We start from the raw sequence: 13,650 nt of genomic DNA, 5'->3' as shown, positions 1-13,650 counted from the left end.
GAACAGGGGGTGCAGTTTGACTAAGTGCTTTCATTCCCTTTGGATATATATCTAGAAGTGGGATGTTGGGTAGGGGTCCTCAAACTTTTTAAACAGGGGGCCAGTTCACTGTCCCTCAGACCGTTGGAGGGCCGGACTATAGTTTAAAAAAAACACAACTATGAACAAATTCCTATGTGCACTGTGGGCCCGGGACAAGTCGGCTGCTAAGCAGGACAGGCAGCGGTGCTCGGCGGGCTGGATAAATGTCCTCAGCGGGCCACATGTGGCCTGCGGGCCATAGTTTGAGGACCCCTGGAGTAGTTATGTTCTTAATTTTTTGGAGAACCTCCATATTGTTTTCCATAGTGGCTGCGCCAATTTACATTTCTACCAACAGTACACGAGGGTGCCCTTTTCTCCACATCCTTGTCAATACTTATTATCTCTTGTCTTCTCAATGAGAGCCATTCTAACAGGTGTGTGGTGACATGTCACTGTGCTTCTGATATGCATTTTCCTGGTGCTTAGTGATGATAAACATCTTTTCACGCACCTGTTGGCTATCTGGATGTCTTCTTTGGAAAATATTTATTCAGTTCCTCTGCCCATTTTTGTTTGTTTGTTTATTTTTTAAATCCTCACTCAATGATATTTTTCCATTGATTTTAGAGAGAAAGGGAAAGACAGAGAGAAATATGGATGTGAGGGAAACACATCAATTGGTTGCCTTCTGCACGCACCCTGACCAGGTACGTGCCCTTGGCCTGAATCAAACCCAGGACCCTTCGGTCCACAGGCCAACACTCTGTCCACTGAGCCAAACTGGCGAGGGCTGCCCAATTTTAAAATCGAATTGTGGTTGGGTTTTTGTTGTTATTGTTAATGAGTTGTATGAGTTCTTTATGTGTTTTAGATATTAATCCTTTATCCGATATATGGCATGTAAATATGTTCTCCCATTTTGTTGATTGCTTCTTTTGCTGTGCAAAATTTAATTTCTTTTTGTTGCTCCATTCCTCTGGCCAAAACTTCCAGTGCTATGTTGAAGAGAAGTGGGAAAGATAAATCCTTGACTTATTTCTGATCTTACAGAAAAAGCTTTCATCTTTTCACATAGACTATTATGTTAGCTCTGAGCTTTTCATACATGGCCAGGGATCTTAGTTTTTAACAACAAATTATAGTCTGGAAATTTTAAGCTACTTTTTAAATTTTGTTCATGTTTACCACCAAAATCATATCTTCTTTTTAATTCTCAGCCTTTATCTCTTTTTAAATTTAAATTTCATTTTGGTCAATATAATACATGTATATAATTAAGAAGTCAAAAATACTACACAGTTCCCTAGAGGATCAATTTCATCAACTATATTACTTAGTATTTATAAAGATTATGTAACCATTAGCCATTATATGTATAAGTGAAAGAATTGCTAGCCAGACAGAAATAATTTTTTATAAATATATTTTTATTGATTTCATAGAGGAAGGGGGAGAGATAGAAACATCAATGATGAGATCATTGATCGGCTGCCTCCTGCATGCCCCACACTGGGGATTGAGCCTGCAACTGGGGCATGTGCTCTGACTGGGAATTGAACTGTGACCTCCTGGTTCGTAGGTCGACACTCAACTACTGAGCCAGGCCAGTCAGTCCGGAGATAAATAATTTTGTAAATTATAGTAGAAATTTTTTTTCAACAAAATTATATATTTAATTTTATTTGAGTCTAAGATAAGAAAAATAAAACAGGAAGTTTTCTGGTGCCAAACAACTGTGGGTTGAGAACCCAATCCAGGTATCCTTTTTTCCTTTCTATTCCCCCAGCCCTGCTCTCTTGGTGACTGTGTAATCAGATTGCACCCTGGGCTAAGGAATGAGTGGAGAGTAAGCTGGGTCGCTGCTATCTCTACCTGGCTGTTGATGGACTACCCAATTGCAGCTGTGTCCATTATTTTACCTGCTCTGGGCCCTGAACTCTGCCACGTGGGCACTGAGAAGCCATTCCTATCATGGTGCTGGTGCAAATAAAGTGCTCCAACTATTGTATGACCACAAGGATGGGAATTCTTTTCAACACGCCAGTGCTCAGGTGGCAGGCAAGCTGGATGGGGACTCACCTGGAGTTTTTAAGGAGCTATTAAGAAGGGGTGCTTTATCTGCAGGTCACTCCTCTGGCGCTAGGGGTGCCAAATTCAACAGAAAATACTTCACTGAGTTTACACAGCAGCCAGACCTGATAATCAAATAGGATAAACCTGGGATTACTGCCTTGCTGCTTGTTTTTGCAAGTCCTTGACTTAACCCTGATTTGCCACAATTCTGGATCTTAGTCCCAACATTATTCTCCTGGGTGTTTCAGGAAAATGCCTCTCCCAGTTCTACCTAGACCACCAACCAGCCTACTCAATTGATATAAGGAGGTAGCACCGTGTAAATGTTAGATTCTCATTCTAGAGGCAGCTAATCTTGGCACTGAGTCCTGGACCTGGTGCTTAAGATTTGGTCCATTTTCTCATCTACAAAATTGGGCTGATAGTAAGAATTCTTTTCATAGGAAATTAAATAATGAGGAGAGCCCCCTGATGAACATTCATTGTTTTTTGGTCCCTCAGCATCCACTCTCCATTCTTTTGAGTTTCATTTTGTGACCAGTCCTGATGGAAATGAAAATCCAAGTGCCCTATCCTTTCCCTCATCAAACTTGTCTGGATTCACAATAAGTCTGCTAAGGTGCCAACATCCCATGATGGAGATGCCCATCATCTGCATTCCAGGTATTGTCACAGGACAATAAGCAGTATAGACAACATGTACTAGAGTCTATAAAGTATTTCAGAGGAAGGAGAGACCATTGAGCTTCAACGAGAGGATCGGAGCTGGGTGTTGAAGAATTGAAATATCAGGGTAGGCAGTGAGGAGAAGGGAAGACATTACAGTACAGGCAAAGGATAGAGGGATAGTGAGAACAAATGGATATGATATATTTAGGGATAATGAATAGGTCATTTTGCTGAAGCAGAAATTTATTTTAAAACAATGGATAATTTTTGGAAAGGTGGGTTGAAATAAATTTCAAACAAGAAATTCTAGAAATAGTCAAGTTGCTAATATTCCTATTAAAAGAGATTCTTTTCAATATCATCGCCATCGTCTCTATCAGCAACATGAAATATGTTTCCACCTCTTCTGGAGGTAATTTGGAACTGTGGAACCCTCGAGAGCTTTCCGTGACCTTTGGAAAGGATATTTAGGGACTCATACATTCTTAGATGAAATTATTGTATAAGAATGACTTAAGGTTGCCCTCACCGGTTTGGCTCAGTAGATAAGAGTGTTGGCCTGCAGACCAAAGTGTCCCGGGTTCGATTCCGGTCAAGGGCATGTACCTTGGTTGCAGGATCCTCCCTGGGCCTGGGCCCTGGTCAGGGTTCGTGCAGGAGGCAACCAATCAATGTGTTTCTCTCACATCGATGTTTCTCTCTGTCTTTCCCTCTCTCTTCCACTCTAAGAATCAAAAGAAAAATATCCTCAGGTGAGGATTAAAAAAAAAAAGAAAGAAAGAAAGAAAAAGAAAAAGAATGACTTAAGGTCATTCTAGAGTGGGTAGAATGTTCAAAAAGCAGCACCTAAAGTGGAAACGTTCCTTAGGCACTGATTGTACAAATTACATACAAGTAATTCCATTAAAAAGTTTAAGAACAGCTAATAACTTCCAAAGGCTTTTATTATTTACTTTCCAATAAAGACAAACTTTAGTGCTAGGCACGAAATGTCCACAACATGAAAACCTAACCATGGGTTGAAACAGATGCTTATCAACCCTGGGAACTGCCAAAAAGGCTATTAAGCTGGTGCTTTCCACGGTGATGGTCTCCACCACCCTGTTGGGAGCCATGGCATGTTCTGTCCTCATGGAGCAGGGAGAGTGGTGGTGGGAGAACGTAGGTTGGAGGTCCACCAAATGGTGTTTGCAGGAAAGGAGATCTGTTGGTTCCTGATAAGCTATATGCACACCTGGATTAAATGTTCTCCATTTGGAAGCCCTCACGATAACCAGCAACTCACACGGCATAAAAAGCCAATCCGGGCCCTGCTAGACCAGTACCGACGGCAGCCATGGCAAAGCTTCTTCTCCTCACAGGTGGGTTTGTAATCAGAGATAGAGCCTTGTTCTGCCTCAGCTGATAGCTTTTTCTCTCTGGACCTGGCAGCTGTGAAGCAGTCTTCACGTTACACCTCAATCCTTTTCCGTTCTTCATTCATCTTTTTAAATTTCCAAGAGAATCCTGACATATACAAGCCAGCCTACATCTTGTTCTCTTAATTGATTCTGGTAACATTTCCTCCTTCATTGATCCCATGGGCATGGACCTAAAAGAAGGCTGTTGTCTTCCAGTGTCTGTCTCGCTCTCTCATTTCTGGCTGGGTTGTTCCTTTCCTCCATTCATATTCCTGCACCCCCTCTTTTTAATTGATATTATTTCTATGTACATGCTTGTGTCCTTGGTCTAGCTTTCAGGAGGGAAAATCAGTAGGAACTGAGACAGTTACGCAAGCTATCTTTTTCTAATGTTTTCAGAATTATTTCTTTTTTATCCCCTAGTTTCCTACTGAGCTGCTGATGTATCACTGTTAGAGCAGGCCGGCATGGCTCAGTTGTTGAGCTTCAACCGATGAACCAGGAGGTCACGGTTCGATTCCCAGGCAGGGCTCATGTCCAGGTTGCGGGCTTGATCCCCAGTGTGGGGCATGCAGGAGGCAGCTGATCAATGATTCTCTCTCATAATTGATGTTTCTATATCCCTCTCCCTTCCTCTCTGAAATCAATAAAAATATATATTTTTAAAATGTTACTGTTAGAAATTCAATCATTCAAAGTGATAGATTCAGTAAAGTGTTTTACAGGGGTGGGCAAACTTTTTGACTCGAGGGCCACAATGGGTTCTTAAACTGGACCGGAGGGCCGGAACAAAAGCATGGATGGAGTGTTTGTGTAAACTAATATAAATTCAAAGTAAAGGAGCGGAGGGGAGAGCAAGAGAACCGGATAGAACAGCCGGATCCGGCCCGCGGGCCGTAGTTTGCCCACGGCTGGTTTAGAACCAAGTTGTATCCATAGTTTATTAGTTGCTCTCAAGGTTCATAGTTTCAGAACCTTTTCCAAATGAAACCTTTAGCTCAATTTATTAAAAAAATCATATTGCAAGTACTTTGATAGAAGCCAGGGAGAGGGATCTGGAGTCTGGCCTCACAGTTTCTCATTCTCTTCTGTAATAAGGGCTCCTAAAAGTTGGTTCAAAAAAAAAAATTCCCAGGCCCCAGGAGATACTGAATTCACTGATTTGGAGAATGCCTTGTCTGTGGAAGGCTGTACTCATCCCAGTTCAGGGGGGTGAAGTGTATATGTATGTATAGTCACTCAACAGAGTGAATTTCAGGTAATTACCGTCAACAGATTTTCCATAGATGGTAGACTTGAACTCTGCCTTCAGTAACAGTTATCTGACATGGAAGGTGGAAGAAGAGAGAGCCATAGCCATTTCTGACTGAGAGGAGGGAAGGGTAGATCTATTAGGGATTTCATGAGAAGCCTACTCTTTGGCATAACCCCTAAGGAATGCTTGGGCTGTAACAACCTCTGACAAATAGGACAGCATCCAAGTCCTCAGAATTAGATTCTACAGGATAGACGACTGCTCCAGAGTACATGTTTTTGTTTTCATTTTTCCCCTCTCTCTCTAGGTCTGGCCCTTCTGCTGAATGCTCAGCTAGGTAAGTCCTGGATTTCATCTTTGGCATAATCTTTTCCTGCCAAAAACCTCAAATTCTTATCAATTATTTCTATTGCAATTATTAGCTAATATATGTGATGTTTAAATATTCCAATACTTTTTTTCAAAAGTATATCAAGAGATAAGCCATACTAGGAAAGAGAGCTACGATCTACTTCAGAGACGGGTGGGTTTGACATTGGGGAAATCTAGAGTTTAGGATTGGCTGCCATGCTGTCTTCTTCAGCATGACCACCTACCAGTTGGAAACGGGTGTTCACTGGGCTTCATAGGACTCTTCTTCAGTGGTTCCCAGGTTTATACAAGATCTCAAAATAAATTCGTCCAAGTTAAAAATAGCCAACCCCCGTCGCCCACTAGTTCCCAAGTCAGAATCCTTGAACTCATCTGCGAGAGTGCTCACACACAGAGATTCGGCCTCTGAGGCAAAGGGAGGGAAACAAGAGGGCCAAGACCCATGGCACGTTTCAGTAGCATCCAAACCAGGCCATTGTCCTTCCTCCTTACTGCCCACAGGTTCTGCCTACCAGCTGATATGCTACTTCACCAACTGGGCCCAGTACCGGCCAGGCCTGGGGCGCTTCACGCCCGATGACATCGACCCCTGCCTCTGTACTCACCTGATCTACGCCTTCGCGGGCATGCGCAACAACGAGATCACCACCATCGAATGGAATGACGTGACCCTCTACCAGGCTTTCAATGGCCTGAAAAGCAAGTAAGAGAAGGGGGAAATATCTAGTTGAGTATCTCTCAGTTCAGTACTTCCTAAACATGATGTGCAAGCGAATCATCTGGCGTCTTTCTAAAATGCAGCTCCGATTCAGCGAGTCCGGGGTGGGGACCAAGATTCTGCATTTCCAATAAGCTCCCTGATGCTTCTGATGCTTCTGGCGCAGGAGCTGCCCTTTAAGTAGCAAGAATATAGGGAACACAGCACAGTGCCTGCTCTAGCAGCTATTCAAAACATATTAGTTGCGTTTCTTCCTTTCTTTGTCAAGCTTTTTTATGACCCAGGAAACTGCAAGCCATCTTAGCTACTTTCAGATCAGGAGGCAGAGGATATAAATGATTAGATGTCGTCAAACCTAAGAAAACAGAAGAGTTCGCTGTATTTGAATGGAGTTCTAGTTTGTGTAAAAAAAAGAAATCAAACAAACAAAAACCCTGCTATCTGTTCATTTCTGACTTGTTCGCTTTAGTTAATGTGGGAGAAGTAGCACTCCCTTGGGAGTAGCACTGTCCTGGGTGCAGCTGCTCCAGGTTAAGTTCTGATACCTAAGAGGCGATGAACCCTTTGGAGTGGTGTTTCTGGAAATGTGGCCCATTTGACTACTTGTATGGAAATCACCTGGGGCACTTGATAAAAATGCCAACGCTTACCCCAGTTCAACTGCTTCAGAATCTCTGGGAAAGGGGCCATAACCCTGGCATTTCATGGTGCCCTCCCACTCTAACCCTTGCACTTTATTCTTCCATAAACTGACGTTTGAGAACTACTATTCCAGAGAATGTGTGTAATTCTAAGCCACATAGAGGCTGAGAAAGTAACCATGCTCAAGCCACATTTACCATTTCATCTGATGGAATTGAATATGAGCATACTATGCTGACAGGTGGATGGATGGATGGATAGATAGATAGATAGATAGATAGATAGATAGATAGATAGAAATAGATAGATATAGATATATATTTCAAAAAATGTCACCAATACATACTTCTTTTAAAACAAACAACCCATTTCCATAATTTAGTTTTCCCCAAAGAGCCCTGAGTAAATTTATGATGACCACAACACAAAGAATTGTTATAAAGAAAGTGTTTGGTAGTGGAGGAAAGTTGTTCTGCAATAAACATGTCAAGGTATAAGACCGGGCCCAAGACCAAAGCAATGTTATTTTCAATAGAGAGGCTCATGGGTTTTGAAGTTTCTCTTTTCTACCCTTCGCTTTACAGGAACAGCCAGCTGAAAACGCTCCTGGCCATCGGCGGCTGGAACTTCGGAACTGCCCCGTGAGTCCCTGTGGGAGAGGCTGGTGCTTATTTGCTATTGAAAGCAAGGTAGCCCAGTGTGACCCGCGCCCCTTCAGACCTCGCAGTCTAAGACAGGGTATTAAGGATGCACAATAAACAAATATGCGGCTTAAATAAGTTACTACACCAGAGCCTCAATAATAAATAGGACGCCATTGATTTTAGACATTTAAATGTGGATGGATATTCTGGGATCCTATTCATCAAGGTTTAGTTAATGGGATTGCAAAAACAATCTCTTCTTAAAGACTTTCAAGAGCATAGCCCCTGAGAAAAGTGTTGGAGCAATTTTCTCTATTTACCTTCTGGGGGAAGGGAAGGGAAAGGCATGCAAATGAATGAGACTTGGCTGAGGGCAAATGTGCTTGGGGGACTATTTGGAGAGAGATCACAGTGAGCTGTGAGCGTGAGCAGAGGGACTCAGGTGTTCAAAGCAACCAGTGCAACTTGGCAGAAAGATCAGAGTTGGATCAATAAAATAGAGGCAACATTGAGGTGCCGTGGCTGGGCACAGCAGTGATTATGATGTAAGGACAGGAGAAAACCAGGAACGTCCTTTTGTTTGGGCTGTTGAAGAGCTTGGAGGCAAAAATATTGGAGTTTGATATTACGACAAGGTGTTGGGACCACAGAGGCAAGCGCTCACCCTGCCCTCTTGGGGTCGCCCGTAGTTTCACTGCCATGGTGTCCACTCCTGAGAACCGCCAGACGTTCATTGCCTCGGTCATCAAATTCCTGCGCCAGTATGACTTTGACGGGCTGGACTTTGACTGGGAGTATCCTGGCTCTCGGGGGAGCCCACCTCAGGACAAGCACCTCTTCACTGTCCTGGTCCAGGTGAGCTGTGTTCCATGTCATTTTTAAAAATTCAAATTCATTTTTAAATTCCAGTGTGCATTCGATATCATTTGGTATTAGTTTCTGGAGAGCACACAACCCATTTCATGTGCAAGATCACTGAGGTTGTACAGAAAACCCAGGTCCCTGCAACCTCAGTGGGAGAGGAAGGACCTGGATGCCCTATTGCTGTGAGAATGCTGAAGAATGAAAGATGGACGATTGATTAAACTTAATTTGAAGTGAAGGTCAACTAAGAGTTCACGTTCATAGACGTTCTCCTACTCTTGCACAGGAAATGCGTGAAGCTTTTGAGCAAGAGGCCAAGCAGGTCAACAAGCCCAGGCTGATGGTCACTGCCGCAGTCGCTGGTGGCATCTCCAACATCCAGGCTGGCTATGAGATCCCCCAGCTGTCCCAGTGAGTGATCACTTGTCCCCAGCTCCTCTGTGTCACTTGTGTAAGAGATGCTCATCCTTAGTCTGTCTTGCTGTTCAGGGACCTTGTTGAGGAGGCTTGGGAAGGGGTACCTTTGCCTGCAGAGGTGTGGGAGATGGTCATCAGAGATGATTTTACCTGCTTTACCTGTACTGCAGGTACCTGGACTACATTCATGTCATGACCTATGACCTCCATGGCTCCTGGGAGGGCTACACTGGAGAGAACAGCCCTCTCTACAAATACCCAACCGACACTGGCAGCAACGCCTACCTCAATGTGGTGAGTCCCTATACAAACTCATATACAGACCAGAGATGGTGCCCTAAATCACATGGGGATTTGGGGACAAACAAACATAGATTCTGCAAATGTCTCACTTGTTATAACTGTCCTCTTAAGTGGCTAATCAAATCTCTTTAACTATAATTCCACCAAAATGTGTTATAAAAATACTAACAAATCCCCTGTCATTAAGATCAAATAATTAGCCTGCTAGAACAGGGGTCTAACATAACTAAGCCCTGGGCCATCAGCCTGGTGGGGCCTCTCTCTAACCTGCTGCCATTGCAGGATTACATCATGAACTACTGGAAGGACAATGGGGCGCCAGCTGAGAAGCTCATCGTTGGATTCCCATCCTATGGACACACCTACATCCTGAGCAACCCCTCCAACCATGGAATCGGGGCTCCTATCACTGGCCCTGGCCCTGCTGGGCCCTACACCAGGCAGTCTGGGTTCTGGGCCTACTATGAGGTATGCTCCCGGCAATCTGAGAGAGACAGAGAAAAGCCATAGGTTTAACAATATAAACAATCCAACACATCTTGACTCACTTAAGTAGTTGGGGCTAAAAGTGGATGCTCCTGGCTATTTATAGGGAAGGCAAAGATGAGCACTCGTGTTGCACATTGAACTGGATTCCAAATACAGAGACAGTAGGAAAAAGAGATACCATCAATGAGATCACATCAGTGAACAGACACTGCTCACCGCCTGCCATGGCATTCTTTGATTTAAGAGCTCCTCCCACATTGAAAATAAGTGACCTGAATGAGACAAAGATTTAGAATCATAAATGAACTGAGAAATTTGCTGACAGAGCTCTATCCTTTTCAAGTATCTTTCATGTATCTCTTCTCTATTTCCCTCCCCCATGCCCTTTACCCCTGCTACATGGACACTTTGCCTACCTCTTGACCTCTTCCTTACCTCCTCTTAGATCTGTACCTTCCTGAAGAATGGCGCCACTGAAGCGTGGGAGGCTGCTCAGGAAGTCCCCTACGCTTACAAAGGCAACGAGTGGCTTGGCTATGACAACACCAAGAGCTTCAAAATCAAGGTGGACTGTGTGCTGTGGACTGTTGTGGCCTGTTTACTCCCATCTGTAGCCCTGGAGCCCCAGGTTGGCCTTGATGTCTGCACTTCATTGGGTTTCTCTGTAATTACCACAGGCTGACTGGCTGAAGAAGAACAACTTTGGAGGCGCCATGGTCTGGGCCATTGATCTGGATGACTTCACGGGCACTTTCTGCAACCAGGGCAAATTCCCCCTGACCACCACCCTGAAGGATGCCCTGGGCCTGCAGAGTGGAAGTGAGTGACAGCAGGAGGATGTTCAGGGATCTATAAATGCTCCTTCTCCAACTCAAAAGATAGTTCTCACATCTGCCCATCCCCATTGACCAGGGGGCATTTTCCCATTTCATCTCCCTGCTCTTGAGAGACAGGTGCTAAAATCTTTCCCTACCCTTGAACTTCCATGTCAGAAATGTCATGCTCTTTTGGGAAACCAAGCCTACCTGGGTGGGTTTTCCAGGTCTGCTGAGTCTTAAAGGTATAGCAAAACCTCAAGAAATTAGGCTGACCTTATAACCTAAGCATTTACTTCTCTATGATCTCTTTATTAAAAGTCTCTTTCAGCCCCTCTGGGGAGATTTAACAAGAAAGCCTTAATAGTGCTCACATATTTCTAATCTGTAATTCAGGAAAACTATCAACTCCCTGAACTTTTCCCAGATTTTCTCTTAGAGCTTATTTGCTCAGGACTTATACTCAGATCCTAGAAAAGTATTTTTTCACATTTGGGTGCTCAGTAAATTTGTTTTAATGGTTTTGACATCGTCAGGGAAGAGAGAACTTAATAAAATTAGAAACCAGGCTGGCTTAAAATGATAGCTTTCCCTACTGAGTGTGGAGTATCCTGTGATCCTTTCAGTCGTAGGGATCCAGAGCTAACTGTATCCCACCTCCAGACCTTACCCTACCAGTCACTAGTCTGCTCTTGTGTCGTTCCAGGTTGCACTGCCCCCTCTCAGCCCATTACACCAACAACTCTTCCTCCCACCAGTGGGAGCGGGAGCGGGAACGGAAGTGGAAGTGGAAGTGGGACCGGAAGTGGGGGCACTGGCTTCTGTGCTGACAAAGCCGATGGCCTCTACCCTGTGGCAGACAACAGAAATGCCTTCTGGCACTGCCTAAATGGAATCACGTACCAGCAGAACTGCCAGGTCGGGCTTGTCTTTGACACCAGCTGTTCTTGCTGCAACTGGCCATAAACCTGACCTGTCTCCATTCCCTAGGGTTCTGAACAGTCTTCTTTCTTTATCTTGCTTCTAACTGGAGTTCTGCAATAAAATCCATCAGTCAAAACACAAGTGGCCTTGGTGTAAGGGATTCGGGTGGAAACCTCGCTAGATGTGAAAATGCAGGCTGTGCAAAATGGAGTGGAGTGGTGGAAGCGAGTGCGTGAGGACGTGGTGGAGATGACCACACAGTGCTCTGTCTGCCTGCGTTGATCAGCATGAAGGCTGGCGGCTGTCAGATGAAAAGGTTTGGAGGTTTGGTGCTGGGATGGGATGTGGACATGACGAAGATCGGTCTGTCGCCTGGTGACTGTCCTCAGGAAGGAGCCAAAGTGATTCCGTGAGATTAGAGGACACAGGCCTGCTCGACTCACTCAGAGAGCAGAAGACCAGGGCATTCTCTCCATGTCTCCTGGGTCCCTGAGCTAGTCCAGCACCTCCTGGATTGGCAGCTTTGGGGAAACCTGTGCAGTGGACTCCTTTTGGGGTGTCTGCCCAGCCCATGGGCCAGCAGTGTCCCTTTCTCAGGAGATTGCCCCCCTCCTTGAACCCATAGTGGTGGTCACCAGCCACTGTGCTTGCACTGCATCATGTCCTCCCGTGGCTTAGCTGGTTGACTGGGGTGGACATCAGACTCCACAGGGCCAATCAGATGATCACCTCTTGGAATATGCAACAGGGAACAAGGACTGGTTGTTGGTCCCTGAGAGTGTCTGTGCCTGTAATGTGTCAGCTCTGGAGCTGTAGTGAGAGACTGAGAATGGAAAGTTGCCCTGGACATAGAGCAGGAACACTAACGGGGAAGTACAGAGGGAAGTCACAACACCATGGAGAAAGAACATTTAGCAATGGCTTTCCAACTGGATTCTAGCTCCTTCCTCAGGCCCAGATGCATTTCTGCCTGTGGACTCTGTGAAATTCCCCTATAACTACATAATAAATTCTTTGCTGCTTAAGATGGCTCAAGTTTCTTTCCTTTACTTGCAACTAAACGAACTTTGACTGATAAAAAAGAATACAACGGCTCCCGTTTTTTCCTGGCGTGCTTCCTATATGTCGAACTCTGTTTTAACTGTTTTTCATGTATTTACTCGATGTGAAAGAAACACATCAATTGGTTGCCTCCTGCATGCACCCCAACCAGGGTCCAGGCTTGGGAGAAGCCTGCAACCAAGGTACATGCCCTTGACCAGAATGGAGTCTGGGACCCTTTGATCCGCAGGCCAATACTCTATCCACTGAGCCAAACTGGCTAGGGCCTTACTGATGATTTATTATGTGCCAGCTTATGTTCTAGGTACTAAAGACAGTGGTCAAGTTTACATTTTAATGTAAGTGAGCTGGGAAGCCATTAGAAGGGCAGAGCAGGGATGGAGGGGTGATGACAATTCAACACCGATAAAGGGGCACTGGAATATCGTCACAGCACATAGGAAAAACATGCTCACTGTGATTGCAGCCAGTGTGTCGACTTCTGAGCCCTCACGTGACATGCCTTGCAGGTCAAAGACATAAAAATGGGAGACTAGGGTCCTCAATGAGCAGGTGAAGGCAAGAGTCAGTAAAATTGGGTATTGTCATAAATGTAACTACATTTCTAGCCAAAGGATGGCAAGGCCTGGAGAAAAATTAACCTCTTTGAGGACATGGATTTCTGTTCAGTGTTCTTTTCCCACTGCCTAAAGCAGTGCCTGACATATTACAAGAGTTTAATAAGTCCTTGTTAAATGAATAAGTCACAGAAGGCAGAAAGGGAGATAGGAACTAACAAGCTCCTAGCTAACAATATCCATAGTGTTACGGGTGAGGAAACTGAGATACTGGGTGGAAAACTTGCCCAAGATTGTGTAGTTAATAATTAGCAGAGCTGCTTTTCAATGTTAGGCCTTCCTGGCTCCCTTTACACCACAATGTGTTGGTTCCAAGAGAGTCATGTCACAAAGACCTGAAAGGGACTTCAAAGGTGAGGCTA

The 13,650-nt window shown here is 44.6% G+C and overlaps 1 protein-coding gene across 1 annotated transcript; it reads left to right on the top strand.

The window, feature by feature from the left end:
• Positions 1 to 4,102: 4,102 nt before the first annotated feature.
• Positions 4,103 to 11,651, top strand: CHIA (chitinase acidic; the record flags this gene model as incomplete). Its single annotated transcript, XM_080649499.1, has 11 exons — positions 4,103 to 4,127; positions 5,729 to 5,758; positions 6,295 to 6,496; positions 7,738 to 7,794; positions 8,487 to 8,652; positions 8,948 to 9,072; positions 9,249 to 9,372; positions 9,664 to 9,849; positions 10,316 to 10,435; positions 10,548 to 10,689; positions 11,392 to 11,651. 11 exons carry the CDS (start codon positions 4,103 to 4,105, stop codon positions 11,649 to 11,651), a joined length of 1,437 nt encoding a protein of 478 aa, XP_080505625.1.
• Positions 11,652 to 13,650: the final 1,999 nt, after the last annotated feature.

Source organism: Plecotus auritus (assembly GCF_963455305.1).
Source record: "Plecotus auritus genome assembly, chromosome: 12".
NCBI lineage: Eukaryota > Metazoa > Chordata > Mammalia > Chiroptera > Vespertilionidae > Plecotus > Plecotus auritus.
This window is presented reverse-complemented; position numbering and strand designations above follow the sequence as displayed.